This window comes from Mixophyes fleayi, chromosome 9 (genome assembly GCF_038048845.1).
Source record: "Mixophyes fleayi isolate aMixFle1 chromosome 9, aMixFle1.hap1, whole genome shotgun sequence".
NCBI classification, from domain to species: domain Eukaryota; kingdom Metazoa; phylum Chordata; class Amphibia; order Anura; family Limnodynastidae; genus Mixophyes; species Mixophyes fleayi.
In genome coordinates, this window is record NC_134410.1 from 109,130,918 (window position 1) to 109,150,438 (window position 19,521).

A 19,521-nucleotide genomic window follows, 5' to 3' on the forward strand; every position below is an offset into this window, starting at 1 on the left:
ACATGTATAGAAGTAAAAATAATTGAAAGCATTTCACTCTCAAAAAAGTGCTTAGTTTTGATTAAATCTAGTTCGTTTGAGGCTAAATGCTGTATATATTTATCAACTAAATAAGGTCTTGAAAAATAAGTGCCTTTTCAGAAGCTATTAGGAGGTTGTATTCTAAACAGTATGCTAGCAAACTACTACTAACTAGGGATCTACTGATCCCTATGCTGTATCGTGTATAATGTCCACATAAACAGCAATGACATCCGCAGTATGTAAAGGACTATGAGAAAACGGGGGAACAGCAGTTCATCAAAACAGACGAACCAACATAACATAACAAAATGGTGGCATAAAATCACATATGTCAATTTATCTTTCAATTTAATGCCGTTAAATAAAACATGAACTTGATATAGATAGATAGATAGATAGATAGAGATATATATATATATATATATATATATATATATATATATATATATATATATAGCAGCACGGTGGCTAAGCGGTTAGCACTTCTGCCTCACAGCAGTGGGGTCATGAGTTCAATGCCTGACCATGGCCTTATCTGTGTGGAGTATGTTCTCCCCGTGTTTGCGTGGGTTTCCTCCGGGTGCTCCGGTTTCCTCCCACACTCCAAAAACATACTAGTAGGTTATTTGGCTGCTTTTAAAATTGACCCTAGTCTGTGTCTCTGTCTGTCTGTGTCTGTGTGTATGTTAGGGAAATTTAGACTGTAAGCTTCAATGGGGCAGGGACTGATGTGAATGAGTTCTCTGTACAGCGCTTCGGAATCAGTGGCGCTATATAAATAAATGGTGATTATGACGATTGTTCCACACAATTTTTTTTTACAAAAAAGTTAATTTGGTTCTGCCAAGATGAAATCATATGCAGTCCTATTTTTTTTTATTTTTTTTTTAACCTTCTTAACCTTTTATTCCAACATTTGTTCTTTCAGAATGAAAGTGGATTATGTCATGTAGATTAGCAACTCAGATTCCTACTTTCCGGCAATCTGAACAAATGAATTTAGGCAACAAAATAGGAAAAAACAAAAAAAACACAAAACGTAGAATCGTAGAATGGTGTAATTGCTTCCACACGCGAGAAGCAAAGGCTATTTGATGGTTGGACAGCACAGTGAAACATTGGACACATTAAACTTTAAAAACACAGGCACGTTTATTAAGTTAAATAAAGAAGCAGAGATACTCTGCATCCCCCCCCCTACCGCAGGACATATGTATTTCAAGGTCTTTCCTCCGACGATAAAATGGCTGAACATCAGCGCTGCATTTAGTATGTGTCGCAGATCAATATAAAAATATAAGCAGACAAAAAGTAATTGATAGGACCATATAAAAGCATAATGTTCTATTAGACACAGAAACAATAAATATTAATATACAACCGTCCAATATTAAATACACCAGGTGAAGGTCTGCTAGCTTTCAGTCATTTCCACGGGCTTGTTTAGTAGAAGTGTCACTAGGAGCACAGCTGGATTTCATACAAACGCTTCCTTTTTTTTTTGTTTGAGCCTCAAATACTGTTTTTTCTGCCTGTTTGTAGGCGACCACATCTCCAATGTTAATAAAGCTACAGTGACGATCATTTCATCTTGCACATAGGTTCTGCCTTCCCAAAGCAATAACACGAAGAGCTGGGTGCAGTTTCTTTCTGTAGAATTACAGCTACATGCCGGAGTAGTATTCTTTGTTTCCCCAATGTCTCCTTACCAAGCAGCTAACTAGGAAAGTCATCGCTCTCTTCAGGATACCCTCGGGTCTCTGAATGGTCTCCTACAGAAGAATATAAAAGTTGTATTATTTATGCAATACTGCCCCCTAGTTTAATCAGTTTAACAGTTGCTGCACTACGTGTAAAGATCTGTTTTAGATGACGAAACATAAAAGGGGTGTGTGGGGTCATGGAAGGGGTCACTGTAGCTAGATCATGCCTATCGCTGAGAAGCACTAATTATTGACCAAGACAGGGGGTAAACGTATTAATCTGCGCTTCTGGCAAATCGCAGATATTTGGCGACTTTGCCAGGCAAATTTAAAACGGCAAAGTCGCGATTTGTCAGAAGCGCAGATTAATACATTTACCCCCAGGCGTGACTTAAGGCGCCATCAGTTAGCAATCACAGTCCCTGACCAAAGGTCACTCTACATCAACAGTCATTACCACATTCCAGGTTAGAATTCTAACCCCAAAGTGTATTTTAAACGTTCTCCTGTGTTTTATTTTTCAATTTTTCTGTAGTTACAGAAAAGCTCCAACTAGCAGTGAATAAAATGTATAGGCTATGTATACGTCATAGTAAAAACCGTCATAGTTTTTCACTTTATTGAGGAGTGAAACGCTGCCCAGTGGCGGAATAGTGTTAAAGTGAAGTCACAGTAACTGGAGGAGAGAGTGGAAGAACTCCGTAAAGCTGGTTACCTGGACTTGTTCCAGAGTACAGGAGTTCTATGCTGTTTATTTTCCCCTGGTCGTACAGTGCCAGCTGCTCCACAAATCTCTGTTTGGCAGGATTGATGATGATCTGGTGATGTGGCATGGAGATAGCTGGAAGAAGAATGGTGGCGTTTAACATACTGCACAGAGGCCTGTACTGGCTGCGAGGGCTGACACTAGTCGAGAGCAAATTTAATTTTTGCAGAGGTGTCGGATCTCCGTGACTCACTCCTGCTGAACACATCTCACAAACAGAACTTTAGAGCCAATCGAGCTGGCTGTGCAGTACACAGCCGCTCTCTTTCAACATTACTTCCAAACAAATATAACAAGAATATAAGCAAGCTAAAAACACTATAACTGCAATGTTTTCACACTTAATATCTTAACAAATAAATAACACACACACAGGGAAGGGGGACAGCTGCATTCACTCCTTTCTGTTGATGTCATCCACAGAATGGATGACGTTAACATGCAAAATAAAACTGTTAAATATATGAAATGTAGACTTGGGGTAACCAGTCTGCCAGTTCTCTGCCTTCTCCTGGCACCTCAATCCTCTGCAGCCCTGTTGCTTTAATTAGGGTGGCAGGCGATTGTGCTAATCTTATTTGGATCTATGTAAAGCTGGCGGGCATGGCATGACCCAGAGGGGGAAGGGAGTTGGTAGGGATAAGATGGGGGGGGGGGGGGGGGCATCAATATAACCAAATCCATGGAATGGTAGGTGGGCACAATCCATGTTTCTAGTGGCACCCTGTATAATTAACACGTACCATATCAAATTTTAGTGCTCCTAGTTAGTAACGTTCGCTTAAAGCACAGAAGTTACAGCCATGACAAAACATTAAATAACTTTGAATGTACTTTTGTGCTAATAAATAATATTGAGCAAGAGTAGCATTACAAGATGGGTGGTATAGAGCACTGTACATCACAACTCACCAATTGTAAGGTACTGACTATATAAAGTGTTTTCAACCACTTGGTTGCATATTCGGAATCAACAAATTTATTTTGGAATTCTTACCACTGCTCGACACAAAATACTCTGTAATGTCACATAGAAAACAAAGGTTTTTCTTATTTACAACTAAACAGACGATACATTGATTACATAAGTATTCAACCCCTTTTAAGAAACCCTGAAATGAACCCTGGTGCAATTAGAGGTCTTCAGATGTCCCCTAACTGGAGTGCACCTGGGTACAATTAAAGGGTTTTTTCTTTGAAAATGAATACATCTGTCTGCGGGAGCTGCCATGGTTGGTTAGTGCATTTCTAAGCAATCACGATGATCATAGAACATTTGAGAAAATGTTATTGGAAAGCCCCAATCAGGGGAAGTTTATAAGAAGATTTCAAGTCCAGTCTATGATAAAGAAATAAAGCACATCTCTGAATCGGTCGGGAACAAGCCATCCTCTAAAAAGCAGCATCATGTGAAAATTGCATTTATTAGGGAGGCCTATAAAGAGTTACACAGACTTTCATGCCGATATGGGAGAAATTGTCCAAGGGACAAAAATAGACCAGAAACTTCACAAAACGGCACATTATGGGAGGGTGGCGAATAGAAAAATACTATCTGGTGTAGAGTGTGCCAGAATGAATGGAGGAGACCCGAGTACCAAGTGGCGGAAGATTGTATGATCCAATGAGATAAATATTACACATTTTGGCTTAACCCCAGGCGTGAGTATAATGCTATAGGGGCTCTCCTCCGCTTCAGGAACTAAAAATCGTGTCTAGAAGAAACGGCAAAAAATAATGGAGCAAGAGGTAGGCAACTCATGGAGGGAAAACCAGCTAGAGAATCATAGGGCTTAGAAGATTGATATCTCAGCAGGACAACATTTAGCGAAAGCTACAGTGGAGTGGCTTAAAGAGTAGCTAAAGCCACCATTTAAAATAAATATACATCAAAGGCTGTGTATCACTGAGCTTTGCAGAATTGGCAAGTACACAAGCACTGTGCAAATTGGTTTATTAATACACAGATGCAGGGTAACACATTAACTCAAAGTACTGCATGCTCTGTTTTTTGACCTGTGTAAGATCCCATCAGGACCCTGTCCTAGAGATGTTGGAGGAGCATCAGCTGTTTGTAATGAAGTGGGCAGGTAATTCTTAACGGTTTCACAGAGCTGTAGGAGCGCGTCACCTTAACATTGAACAATGGATTATTACCTCCATGGATCATATCGCAATTTACATTTTGGGCTTCCGTGGTCCTTTAAATAGAAACAAAATGTCCTGGAGTGGCCCAGCCAAAGCTCAGGCCCATAGATTATCTGTGGAATGATTTCAATCTTGCCAATTACCACCTGTCTCCATAACCTGATGAACTTCTGCAATGCTGCAAAGAGGTACAGACTCACAGCTGTCGCTGATGCTAGAGGTCTTTTTTTTTTTTTTTTTTTTTAGTTCAATGGGGAATAGGGAGTACAGAAAACAACAAGGGGAGGCGGGGTGTACAATCCAAATGATTCAAGAGACAAGTTTTCAAATTTTCCAAATATAAGCATGTTTATCACAATTTATCGAAAACATAGGGGGATGGGATCGCTTGTGTGTGGGGGAAGGGGTGGATGTTTAGTAGTGGAGAGACGAGGGAGGGGGGAAGAGGGGCCATGCGTGGGGGATCTTAATTACATGTTGTTCAAAGGCTAGGTGTCCTTTTTGTTTGTTTTTTTATCAAAAATAGGCGGTGAATACGTATATAAAATGATTGTATTTTTTTGTATTTGTGAACGATTAATAAACAGATTTAAAGTCGTTTTTTGTGACATTACAGAATATATTTTGGTGTTGATCAAGTACAAATTCCCAAATCAATCCATTTTTATTCCGTGATGCAAGAGAAAATTATATGTGTAAATGCCAAAAAAGTGAATCATCTTTATAGCCATAATCTTCTGACCGCTTTAAAGCATTGCAATTTTTGGCTTTTAAAACACAGTTATGCTTTAACATTCCATATTACATCGGTACTCACAGAATACGTAGAGGGACAACATTAACCGACACTGCCATGATAAGCCTACAAATATAATTTACGGTCTTGGCCAAGTGAACCAACGTTGGTAATTCAGAAGGGTAGTGTGCAGAGGTTTCTGTTTTATAAAGGACTGTGCAGAATCATGCAATGGACAGTAATTAATAAGAAATTATATATAAAAAAAGCACAAAGCCTTAAAACATAGGATAAAAAAAATAAAAATAAAATAAAGTGAATGATAACTGCTATATTTAATGGCTAATCTGCCATTTATTCAGAAGAAATATTAGATCTGAAACATTTACTATTAAGATATTTTGGTCCGGTTCCAGAAAGTTTAATTAGCCATTAAATATGTCTTTATTCTAATTCTGTTTTATGCATTAGTAACATTCCGTTTGCTTTACAAACACAACTACAATGTACCAAGCTATTACAATCTCTTTGTATTTGTATCTGGATAAGCATTATTATACAAATACTACATTGTGTGTTTTGTTTATAATGTTCATGCCACCAGAGGACATAAAAGCAGCGCCACATATCTTTACGGGTATCACCCTGCCCTAGGCTTACCTTGAGGGTCATCTGACGCCTGGCTGCCTCCGCCTGGCAGGTCACTGGAGCAGTAACTTGGTCCAGCAAGAGCATTAGGGGTAGGTGATCTGTCTGAGGCTGAGAGCACTGTACTCCGACACTGCAAGGCTGCAGCCTGTGACGTAGCGATACACACTTGTCTGCCTGGAACATCCCCACTATTGCCGTCCTCCTGTGACGCAGCAGCATTGGAAAACTCTGGGACACTTTCATCACTCTCCACCGGAATGTTCGGAGATCTCTGAAATGTCCTTTGAGTTCCACTTGAAGAAATACTGTATAGACTGCCCAACTTGTCTTCATATTGGGAAACAGACGGGGTGTAAGGTCGGACACTGCCTAATGCTGGAGGATTAACCAGGATGCAACCTGGGGTAAATTTGTCAGTATTTTCCTGAGGGGTTAATATGGAGTCCTGCAAACTGGAAAGGAGATCCAAGACCAGAGGAAATGAAAGAGACCGCTGTGCATTAATGTCATGTCCCATCTCTGGAGAAGGCAAGAACATCTGCAACCTGCTCAGGTCATTAAACACCTAGAAATCCAATGTAAAGAGAGAAGTGAAAGCAATGACTTCATCGGGAATTTTACAGTCTTCTTGAAACTAATAATGAAAGCTGGAATTTTTAAACTCTGTCTCTTACGATTAAAGGGAAATACATCATCTCCTAAGTAAAGTCTCTGTATTTTATATAGATGCTCAGTAAAACAAGGACATATTTACTTTCATCAGTGGGAGGTACCATCTCTCTTAGTTGGCCAAGATAAAACTAAATAGCTACCGTAGATACCTGTGTGTTATATTGCTGCAGTCAAGTGTTCACTTTGTGAAAGAAAATGGTAAAAAGTAGTTTTTATGAACCGAAATAGCCGACACATCATTATGCTGATCTTTTTTTTTTTTTACTTAAAGGTTTTACGATAACCTTTTATAAATACAAAAATGTCCCTGCTGAGATCATATACAATAAAGCAGTCTACTAACAGGGGATACAGAGCACACATGGCACTTGAAAGTTGTTTAAAAAGATTTTTTTTCCCACCTTGTACAACTTTCATTTATTGGTTTCTACACAACCACCTGCAACGTTACCTTCTCTGTTTTTCAACAAAGCTGTTATTTCATCCAGGCAGACTAACTATTCTTTTTGCCCTTCTAGTATGGAAAGCCGATTACCCAGGAACCCTGTCTTATCGTCTCCATAATCTGCTGCACTGTTTGTTCATGTAACGATTTCCTTTCTCACAGCTGCTCCTTCATGACATTTTGTAACTGGTACCCATAACGCTAGCACTAACTCCCACTTATCTGGGAGCATGAAATAAAAGTAGCTATAGTTATACATCCTGTTTGCAGACTTTGGAAATGTATTATAAATAGGGATGCTCAGGCTCGGTTCCCCGAGAACCGAACACACCCGACCTTAGCAGATCCGAGTACCAAGCCGAGCCAGCTCGGTACTTTTGCGCGCCCTCGGAACGAGGCAAAACATCATTGTTATATTATGGGATTGTGCGAGTTTTCGATTCTGTAAGTACCGCCCTCCACGGTGATCCAGCACCATTTCACAGAGGGACACAGAAGGGGTAGCACAGTTCTTGGCAGTCTCTTGAGCAGTTGGGCAGCATCATAGGTAGAAAAGAAAGAGGAGGGGGAGCAGTGTTCTTCAAAGTCTCCTGTGACATTCAGGAGAGCTCCATTGCTAATTGTCATTGCTGAAATACAAATAATAGAGCTAGGCAGGCTTGGTCTAAATCTGCAGTCACACTGTACTGTGTTATATAGGTAACACACAGAGGAGATATCCATAGCTAATTGTCATTGCTGAACTACAAATACTAGGGCTAGGCAGGCTTGGTCTTCTGAATTTGCAGTCAAATTGTATTGAGTTATCAAAATGGATTCACAGCAGTAAACAGAACAGCAGGAGCACCAAGCAGTTGCTGGCACCAGTCATGAGAATAGTAATCCCTCTACGTCATATGGTAAAGCCTACGTTAAAGTGCATAGTGTTTGTAAGTCAGGGAAACAAATGTAAAAAAAAAACACCTTTCACCTTGGTCAAGAAAAAAAGAGCTGTAATCCAGGCAAAGTTATCTGCAGAAAAAAATAAAATTGCCAACATGCCATTCTACACACACACACACACACACACACACACACACACACACACACACACACACAGAGGTAAGGAAAGAATGAGGCCTTCGCTTTTCTCTAGGAGCGCTATTTCTGCAACTGTCACTGAGGCATCCTCTTGTAAGGTCATTCGGACTCCAAAAGTGGTGTCCAACTACTTTTACGTGTAAAAGCTGAGCTGTAAGAAAACAGTAAGGCATTAGAGGAAAATGTATGTTCAGATTCAGAAAGGATTCAAATCGCTGAGGAGAGTCTATCCACGAGTACAATGTGTAATCCTGACCTGTCTGATAAAGAAGGCCCCTTTCAGTATTTCTGCAGATGTGTACATGAACAGCCCGAGTGTAGCCAGTGATACACAAATTGAGGATGCCACTTTGGAATTGCAACAGGATGAGGGGGATATTTGTGTAGCTGACGAGGGCACTAATGAGGATGTTGATGAGGATGATGTTGTTTGTGTAAGTCCTGCACCAGTGGAAACAGTTCTGGCACGTGATAAGAAGAAGGCTATTGTCATGCCTGGGCATAAGACCAAAAAATCCACCTCTTATGTGTGCAATTATTTTCACCCAAATACTGACAACAGTTGTCTAGCCATTTGTAGCGTTTGTAAAGCCACAGTCAGTAGAGGTAGGGACCTTAACTATCTAGGAACCTCATCCATGTTACACCATTTGAAGCGAGTTCATGGCAAGTTGTTGGGAAAATATCAGAAAAAAAAATAACAAGCAGTCCATCATCAGTTAGGTCCCTTCTCTCAGCTAGATCCTGACACCTGCCATGTACAATCACAACACCGTTCTCATCAATATCCTTAGTAACAATCAGAGTTAGTCCTGCATCCAAATTGCTAAGGCTAGATTACTCCTCCACTATCCTGGATTCCCAAGAAGAATTCTTGAGTGTTAGTCCCACTGCTGCTGCTGGGGGTGAATCTTCATCCAAAGAGCCGACCAAGAAGACGACTACTAGTAGTTTTCAACAATTGACTGTTAAACAATCCTTTGCAAGAGGAAGCAAGTATAAAAGCTGTCACCCAGTCACAAAGCAGATCACAGATGCCACGGCGACTATGCTCGTATTAGATCTGCATCCAATATCCACTATTAATGCAGCTGGTTTTAGACAGTTACTTGAGGTATTGTGTCCCTGTTACCAAATTCCATCAGGACACCATTTTACTAGAAAAGCTATTCCTTACCTCTACCAGAAGGTTTGTAAAAATGTAATTATTGGGCTACAAAATGCCATTCTACCACTGTACACTTAACCACAGATATGTGGACAAGCGAAACTAGGCAAACTAAAGATTATATGACTGACAGGCCACTGAGTTGGCGATTCGCCTTCACCAGCAGGAACAGCAGCAGCATGTACCCAAGTACGTCACATTTGTCAGAGGCAGGCTACTCTGTGTATCACCGGCTTCACTAAGAGGCATACAGCTGACAATCTGTTACAAAAACTAAGGGATGGCATTACAACATGGCTTATTCCGCTTGGACTCTCCTCAGGATATGTCATTTCAGATTACCAATATCGTGGGAGCATTATAGCTGGGTGAATTCCATCACATTCCCTGTTTTGCCAACACAATTAACTTGGTGGTGCAGAGCTTTTTTAAAATGACAGGGACGTGCAGGAGATGCTGTCTGTGGGACGTAAAATATCTGGACATTTCCGGCATTCGGCAACAGCATGTAGGAGATTGCAGCAGCTACAAGAGCAATTTAATTCCCCTGCCACCAACTGAGGCAAGGGTGGTGACAAGGTGGAATTCCACCCTGTATATGCTTCTGCAGATGGAGGAACAGCGAAAAGCCATCCACGCTTACTCCACAAGCCATGACATTGGGAAAGGAGGAGGGATATATTTTACTCAAGCGCAGTGGAGAATACTTTACGTGTTGTGCAAGGTGCTGAAACCATTTGAAGTAGTCACCTGAGAAATGAGTTCAGACACTGCTAGCTTGAGTCAAGGGATTCCCTTAATTAGACTTTAGGAAAAGCAGCTTGAGAAACTGAAGCAGGAAATTAAACAAAGCAATTCCGCTAAGTATGTCGGACTTGTAGATCAAGTACTTTATTTGCTTCGCCAGGATCCAAGAGTTATCAAAATCTTGAAAGGATCACTACATTTTGGCGACTGTGCTTGATCCTCGGTTTAAGAGCTATGTCTTTTCTTTGTTTCCAACTGACCCAGATGCAAGGAGCTCCTGGTGAGCAAGATGACAGCTCAAGAGTTACGTGACAGGACAGCGTCTCCTCCTTCAGTTTCTCACTCAACTGCTGCTAGGAAAAAAAATTAGCTTTCCCAAGAGACCCAGAGATGATGCAGATGACTCAGCACAACATTTTGACATCTGGTCTTGTCTACTGTAAAAGAATTGACCAGATTTAGTGACACCTCTGCTGTAACTCCACCTGATCCTACTATCAACATCCAAAGAATGGTGGAGGATTATTTTTAATTTTTTTTAACCGTTATAAAGACAACAGTTTTATTAACAAAGAACAACGTTGCTTGCAGAAGTAATGTAAGCATGGATGCCTAAATAGATGTGTATATGTATTACCTTCAACTTTGCTGCTGTTTCATCAAGTGTTTGTAATCTGCACTGTACATCTACAACTATATAATAATTTTGTGGGAATTGAGGCTGATTCGAAGCTCAGTGATGAACTTGCTTTTTGCTGTGAATTACAATGGCTCTTATTAGTGCATTGTCTGGCACCCTGGATTGGTCTGGGTCTGATAAAATCATGCATCCCAGGGGAATCAGCGCTCGTCACCATGTATTAGCTGTAGAATTACCACTGTCATCCAAGGAACGGGTGGAGCGATCAAATGAACCATAACTGATTTCATGATCCAAGGACAATTCCATCTTGCACCACTTTTCTTTTCTGCCACTGCTGTGTGCCAATGTTTCCTAGATGTGCTATGAACTGCCGTGTGTTTCAGTCATTCCTCAAACCAGAACACGGGGGCCAGTGAACATCTCTAATTATAAGTGCAGATAATAAAAAATATACAGTCTAGAAAGAAAAGCAACACAAGTCTATAGAGCTTTAGACTGTATTTGTCATTGAATATTTCTTTCTTTAGGCCCTTAATGCTCCTTTAAAAATGCTAGCTGCAACACAAGTGAATTGATTTTATACATACATATATATATATATATATAAATAAGGGACTATAACCAGTTACCTCCACCATACTGGGACGTTTCTTCTGCCGTCCCAGGCACCGACATGCCAACAAACAAAGCTCTTGAGCAGCCTCTACAGGAAAGTGTCCTATCCGAGAGTCTAGGTGAAGTTGGCAGATGCGAGATGCCGCTCTAGACACTTTGTCTTCTGCGACTTTGGTGCTGGAGGCTCGTTGTACAGAACTGAACTCTGCCTCCTTATCACTGTCCTCTTCATGAACAAGGTCTTTCTGTAAGAAAACAGGGACATATAGAGAGTGTATGTATATAGTATATATTTTTTTATATAATTAAATAGTACACACACACACCTCTCTCCACACATATATACATACATCTATATATACACACACGTCTATATTTTATATAAACACAAATATATACACAAAACACGAGAACTGCTGCATTTAAAGAAATGTCTAATTTAAGACCACAAACAAGATAAACTCTATAAAAAGCAGTACCACTATCCAAACGGAAACTGCATCTTCCTCTAAGTACCAATACAATAAAGTAAGATACATAATCTGCGACTACTAATTCTTCTTTTGCACTAGGGGATTATTCTGCAGTACAGGCATTAAAATATCCATATCTACTGTACACATACTGAACACCCATTCAGGTTAGGAAATGGGGCCTAGAAGAAGCCAAAAAGCCCTTTAGGGTAGACAAATACAGTACATGTTTTGCAGGCCTTCTTCCTAAACGCCCGACAATTAAATCCCTCTTTTTTTTTTTTTTGGTCTGGTTAGGAAACGCTCTTTATCGTATGTTTTATGAAGACATACTGCATCTCTATTGATAAATAACACAAGATGTTCAAAATTATCCCTGTGGCTAAAACCGGTCACCGTCATGCACAGACTACTACAATCTCTTCCATTCGCGTTCAGCCACTTCCCCATTTTCTCTTCTACAGTCATCAATCTTAAACTCAGAGGCTACGACATCTCCTCCAGCAATTTCCACTGTTTCACATTAGTTACAATGTGGTTATCACTTCCCGTCACTCAGTTTCACTTACTGAGTCCTTCTGCTTACATTATATAGCAATCCATCCACTGAGGTGCTCATCTCTTCCAATGCATCTCCGATACTTCTCTCATCACTGTGTCCTTTCTACACCACTTTCCTACAGTAGTCCAATATCTGAACTTGTGGTTGTTCCAAATAGATTTGTCGGACATGCTGGAATGCACATATTGCGTCTATATACAGGGGCAAACGCAGAATTTGTAGAGGGGGGTTTCCACATCATGCCACCAGTGGGCGTGACCAGCATGCATGGGAGCATAGCTATAATATTAGACAGTGCTTGGCTGCTCTCCAACTCTTCCTATCCCTATCATATACATGGGCAATGCTGCGTACACTACTATTAGGTGCACTCAGCTCTCCCTTTTCAAGCAGAGCCGTATGAACCGGGGGCAGGGCCCAGCCACCTCAAGTATACAGTGCCCCAGGCTTGGAGGGGGTTTCCAGGCACTAGAAAACCCCCTCTCGGTTTGCCTATGATATACAGTATAAATATTATGACCGTCCATCCTATCACCTACATTGCATGTTCTAGAGATTCCTTCCCCAGAGCAACAACTAATCACTTAAGCCACTATGGTGCTTCAATCCACGGGAAGATTCACAAAAAACGTTGGGAAGCCCTGATCGTTGTAAGTAGACCTCAACAAATCACTGGTGCCTGGAACCCTGTATAGATTAGTGCAGTGGATCCCAAACTTTCTCAGTTCGAGGTACCCTTAGGGTCTCCATAATTTCTTCAAGGCACCACTAAGCCAAAATATTTACCAAGAAGTCCCCTGCCTTGATTACAAACGTCCCTGGCCGCGGCACCCCGGGGAGCCACGGCACACAGTTTGGGAACCAATGCATTAATGGAATAATTTGTGGTAAAACTGGACAAGATCAACAACCCTCCCCGATCATGTCTGCTGGTAGCCGAAGCTCCCATCAGCCTATCATTCTGTCTCCTGGGTGTAATCGGCAACTGAATGAAGCCCTGGCACTTGGCGGGTGTATTTTCCACCACAAGGGAGAGCAAGACATTTACTTACCACCAAAACAATGTCGTCATCTTTGTATACGGACTTTCTGAATGGATTGTATTTTTTATATCAATTACTAGAATTGGGCTTTGCATTGTATATTAGCCTCTTGCACAGGGCCGCTTTGTATACTGCCCACCAGATTAGTCTCTGCTTTGTATAACAGTCACCAGGACTAACCTTGCCACCAGATAGAGACTATTTTGTACAAGTGTTTCCAGAATGGGATCTGCTTCCAATACGGACTATGAGAAAACCTTAGGTGTTCTATATTATCCACCAAATAGAGTGGTCACTAGAATGGACTTGGTATCTGTATTGTCTACTTGTCTTAAGAATTTTGTTTGCGTTATACACTAGTTAGCAGAATGGGGTTTGCAGTGTTTGATAGTCACTAGAATGGATTATTAGTCACCAAAATGAGTTGTTTTGTATTTTAGTTGTCAAGCTGTACCTTGCACATTACCCACCAGAGTGGGCCCTGCTTTGCACGTTGGCCACTAAAACTGGGCTTCATCATCGTCATCATTTATTTATATAGCGCCAGCAAATTCCGTAGCGCTTTACAATTGGGAACAAACATTAACAATACTGGGCAATACATACAGACAGAGAGGTAAGAGAACCCTGCTCGCAAGCTTACAATCTATAGGATTGGCATTTACATACACCGGACACCCAGAATTGGGGTAAATCTTGCTCAGCACACACTGTGTTGAGAACTAGTGCTGCAGTCCACAGCAACCAGTCATTTGCTTTCTAATAATCTATTTTACAATAGATGAAACAAAGATGATTGATGTAAATAGCACCCACAGAAAGCAACCAAAGTAAATGGGAATTCCACACTTTCATATCCCAACTCACACAAAAATGATTTGATATTTTACTAGCTATTTAAAAATATAAATAAATGAAATCTCTTTTGTTCAGGAAGAATACAATATCTGGGTAACAGATACAGACCAAATTTCAATTGAATGACTGACATTACAGCCATACATTTTAGAGTACAACACACATTAACTTTTTTTTTGTGTGAATTATTGTAGATCAAGCGTGAGAAGGGAGACAAACTTATTAATAAGACAGGGTGAGAAAGGGGGTGAGAAGGGAGGGTTGCAGTCGGACTCCTCACGTATTCATTTGCATACAAAAATTATTTCAAAGTGCCAAATGGGGAGATGGAAAAGAAAAGGGAGTCAGAGCCAAGGCTGAGGCAGTTAGTTTTGCTCAGGATAGTGCGTTAAGTCACCAGCTTATTTATAGGTAGAAAAATAAGTGTATATTAACGGTTTTAGCGCCATCCAGGTAGCGATAACACAAATGTCCCACGTTTAGGGTGGCACTGATGGGAATCCAATGTTGCATGGCACTCTTACACCTGGCACCCCTGTAAATAGTGACAGGCTGCCCTCCTGGATACAAGACTGCTAAAGTACCATAAAGGCCTGTATCCTCCCCGCCATGTCACCCCAGCCGACAAAGGCTGGGGTGAAAAATATGACAGCCCCGCATATGGTATTGCATGGCAACATGCTTTATCAGTTAGAAATACATACAAAAAATACAAAGAACAAAGTGGTCAAAATGTCCAAAAATTTAATTAAAAACAGAAACAAAAAGATGTTTCAACGCAAATGTTTTGAAAGGATCATTAGCGGGCTTATCAGAAGATAACCAGTTAGTCCCCTCCGACAAGCTGCAATGGAGCCGTTGCGGTCCAGCTGCCCAGGCGGACATCCTGTTCGCTCACCCACGTATGCTACTAAAATGAATGATAACTAGTGTGTGCCCACCATGACTTCCAGGATCAGAGAGTACAACTCAATAACAGGAAACCGATTGTTGCTCGAGGTGTCGAGTTTGCGCTTTGATGCAAAACAAAAATAACTAAAAAGCTTTGTGTTTCTTATGTTAAAAGCCCTATGTGCATTTCTAACCCGGGATCCATATATAGGCCTCCATCATCCACTGGTCACATCAATAATCAACAAAGCTGGGTTCACAATGCCTGTGTACAAACCATATTGATAAATTCTCTGCAAGTGAACATATAGAGAAGACGACAAGTCAAGGGGGAATAATTACTAAACTGCGGGTTTGAATGAGTGGAGATGTTGCCGATGACAACCAATCAGATTCTAGCTGTCATTTTGTAGTATGTACTAAATAAATAATAACTAAGATCTGATTGGTTGTTATCGGCAACATCTCCACTCATTCAAATCCGCAGCTTAGTAAATATACCCCAAGGACTCTTTAATGAGCAAGGAAAGTGCTTTTACATGGTATTAGTATCTTCTCCCCTTTGTCTCCTACAGCCCGAGAGCCATACATGGGGCTCCATCTCCCAGTATAGCTGTATAAATAGAAAGCACAGCGGTCATCACTAGGATGCCCACTGGGCAGATTTGGAGCTGGACTAGATACGTCACCAGCTGATATACGAGAGGCATCATACCGGTTCTGTGTCTAGGCGAGTATGTGCAGCAGCCGTATTAATAAATGATCTATTAAAAATAAACAGCATTTTTCAACGATAAAAACTTACGCTCTTTACAATTTAAATAAATACAGGATATAGGTTCCAAAACAGTTCTCTGCTGTCAGCTAAATAAAATGAAGGATAAATCTTACCAGATATTTAGTGTGAGAATTGCCATCGCTGTCTATGGCTTTTCGTCCTGTTAGTACTTCCAGTAAGACCTAATAAAAGACAGAAAGGGACATGGATAGTGACAAGAAGATACACACTTGGGGCCTGATTCATTAAGGATCTTAACTTAAGAAACTTCTTATTTAAGTCTCCTGGACAAAACCATGTTACAATGCAAGGGGTGCAAATTAGTATTCTGTTTTGCACATAAGTTAAATACTGACTGTTTTTTCATGTAGCACACAATTACTTGATAGCTTATTTGTACACTAAAATGTAATTGATATTTGTGTGCTACATGAAAAACCAGTCAGTATTTAACTTATGTGCAAAACAGAATACTAATTTGCACCCCTTGCATTGTAACACAGGCTTAAATGTGGAATTATTATATGCATCTAAATGCTAATTGCATTTTTAAGAGATAAAAGTGGGAAACTGTCAGGTGGGGAACAGCAGGTGAATCATATTCCCACCGGAGGAGGGGGTACTAGGACCACAATGGAATATAAACTAATCACACACATTACAGGACAAATACATGATCACTCATAAGAAACAAAAGAACAGTTTCAGAGTCTGCATATGCAGAATAAGGAAGTGTCTGCAGACAGTTTAATCACCACAATACGTTTCTCCAACTGTCCTGCACTTCATTTTATCAGCAGGGTCGGACCAATATACAGCCATCTCATTTACTAAATACTGAGCGTGCCTTCTGCCTGTAGGGTCACTAGTTCCTAGAGAATGGAGTGTAGGTTCAGCCCTCAAAATCCACTCCAAACTGAGGGCAGGGAACTCACCACTCCGAAGCTGTAAGTGTCCAGTTCAAACGTAAGCTTCCCCAATTTCACGTACTCGTCGGGTAGGTACGCTAGCGTCCCCCTCACGGTGTTGGTTTGTGCCAAGGTGCGACTTTTCCCTGCGTTGCATGTATATCGGCTAAACCGAGCTAGTCCAAAGTCCCCAATTTTGGGCACCAACGCCTGGTCCAAGAGGATGTTTGAACTCTTGATGTCTCCGTGGATGATGCTGGGGTGGCAGGTGTGCAAGAACTGGATCCCGCAGGCTGCGCCCCGCAGGATGCTCAAGCGCTGCTTCCACAAGAGTGTCGGGAAGCTGCCCTGCGGAAGGGGTAGACAGATTATCAGCCTTTATTAATATAGTGCGCTGGGCGGAATAGAACCCATGCTTACAGAGTTCAGCTCCATTTACTACCAAAGAGCAATTAATACAGTCATATTCCTTAAAAAAATAAAATAAAAAAATAAATAAATAAATCTTAGTGTAAAACATAAATAGTTATACACAACATTTATTTAGAATGTTAAAAAAAAACAACAAAAAAAAAAACGACATGTCCATCTAGTTTAATCCTCCCAACTCAAAAGTTCCATTCATTTGATCTTGAAAATGGCAATACCTCCACCCCCACCCCAAAACAAACACTATAACCCAATCAATTTGCAGTAAGGATGGACTCCATATTGTCAATCAGTCCTGTTCTTTAATGACGTTTTAAATGGAAATATCTATTGTATTTCAGTCTTTTTGTTTTACATGCAATAGACCCATAGGGTTATTTTGCAAATACAACCTCCTGATCTTTCCTTTGTAAGATACACTAGCGCAGTGGTTCCCAAACTGTGCGCCTAGGCTCCCTGGGGTGCCTTGGAGATCTCACAGGGGTTCCAGTGGTAAGCAAGGTGGGGGACTACTTGGTAATTATTTTGGCTTAGTGGTACCTTGAAAAACTTATGGAGATCCTAAGGGTGCCTTGAACTGAAAAAGTTTGGGATCCACTGCACTAGCTAGTAAAATGTATCTAAAAGTACTTGCAGTGTGTTTAAGACCCTCAACGTGAAAAGTTAGTCGTACGGTGGATATCCAACCCACTGACAGATTGTTACACTGTAGGCAAGGTTAGATACATTCTGTTAGAGACTGTATCCAATACATGAAAGAAAATAGGCAGAAGATCATATTTACACACATGAATTAATAATTTAAAAACAAGAGGTCCATAAAAAAACTTGACATTGGCTAGAAGTTAAATGTGGGTGTCATGCAAGAACTTAAAAAAAAATATTTCCCTGCACATAGTGTAGAAAGCTTCATGAGATGTTATTAATAAGGGATGGACAAATGAATATAGCATTGCTGTAGCAGTCATGTGGCATTATTCAAAATGATAGGCAATGTAAATGAAATTTCTTGCAGAATGGCTACAGACTGATTCTATCGCCTCCCTGCTGGTCATACCTGGTGATGCAGCCGATCTTCTAGTGAGCCACTTGGTAAATACAGATAAATAAGGCAGTACTCTTCTCCATTCATGCAATAACCAGCTAAATCAATTATGTTTGGGTGACGGAGACTGTGGGGACAACATGAGAATTCAATACAATCTTCACTGTAAATAGTTGTATTACAGCCAGCATTATCTATATTGCAAAATACAGCATATGAAGCAAAACCGTAGGCATCATAATGATACTTTATGAAGACCATTGACGCATATTCCTGGAAGCAGCTGGGTTGTACAGCTGTATCCAAATTTAACCTCAAAAGGGAACTACACTCCCCCTCCACACACAAACACACACAAAAGCACTGCATTATGGATTACGATGATCGGATTCAATAATAAATTAGGTTTTTTTTCCAGAAACAAGGGGAGAGAAAAACAAATAGGATCACATAAAGCTGAAAGGGCAAACCACTCGGATAAAACTATATATAATGCTTTGTTAAAACACTTATTTAACACAGAACAAAACCAATAAAACTCCCCTTACAAAATAGATCCGAACCCAGTTTAGCCACAAAGCCCCCTCTGCCTCTCTCTCAATGTAAGCCAATCATTATCATCATTAAAAGGATGTTTACACACAAAACTAAAAACTCAGTGCTATCTTCCTTAATGTCTGTCTTGAGATGTTTCTTCTACGTGCACTGATAACGTGTGTGACACTTATAGGGTGCCCCCTGCGTGGGTGATAACGTGTGTGACACTTATAGGGTGCCCCCTGCGTGGGTGATAACGTGTGTGACACTTATAGGGTGCCCCCTGCGTGGGTGATAACGTGTGTGACACTTATAGGGCGCCCCCTGCGTGGGTGATAACGTGTGTGACACTTATAGGGTGCCCCCTGCGTGGGTGATAACGTGTGTGACACTTATAGGGCGCCCCCTGCGTGGGTGATAACGTGTGTGACACTTATAGGGTGCCCCCTGCGTGGGTGATAACGTGTGTGACACTTATAGGGTGCCCCCTGCGTGGGTGATAACGTGTGTGACACTTATAGGGCGCCCCCTGCGTGGGTGATAACGTGTGTGACACTTATAGGGCGCCCCCTGCGTGGGTGATAACGTGTGTGACACTT

At 40.9% G+C, this 19,521-nt stretch overlaps 1 protein-coding gene across 2 annotated transcripts in view; it reads right to left on the reverse strand.

Annotated features, from left to right (window-relative positions):
• Positions 1–1,151: 1,151 nt before the first annotated feature.
• Positions 1,152–19,521, reverse strand: part of IRAK1 (interleukin 1 receptor associated kinase 1) — a 58,637-nt gene continuing 40,267 nt past the window's right edge. For both annotated transcript variants that reach the window (XM_075184853.1, XM_075184854.1), the window contains exons 7-13: positions 18,398–18,512; positions 16,939–17,259; positions 16,117–16,185; positions 11,413–11,643; positions 6,038–6,593; positions 2,443–2,568; positions 1,152–1,796 (exon numbers count right to left, since the gene is read on the reverse strand). In XM_075184853.1, coding sequence (XP_075040954.1) covers positions 1,741–1,796; positions 2,443–2,568; positions 6,038–6,593; positions 11,413–11,643; positions 16,117–16,185; positions 16,939–17,259; positions 18,398–18,512 — 1,474 coding nt within the window. In that variant the 3' untranslated portion in view covers positions 1,152–1,740. The remainder of the gene's footprint in view (positions 1,797–2,442; positions 2,569–6,037; positions 6,594–11,412; positions 11,644–16,116; positions 16,186–16,938; positions 17,260–18,397; positions 18,513–19,521) is intronic.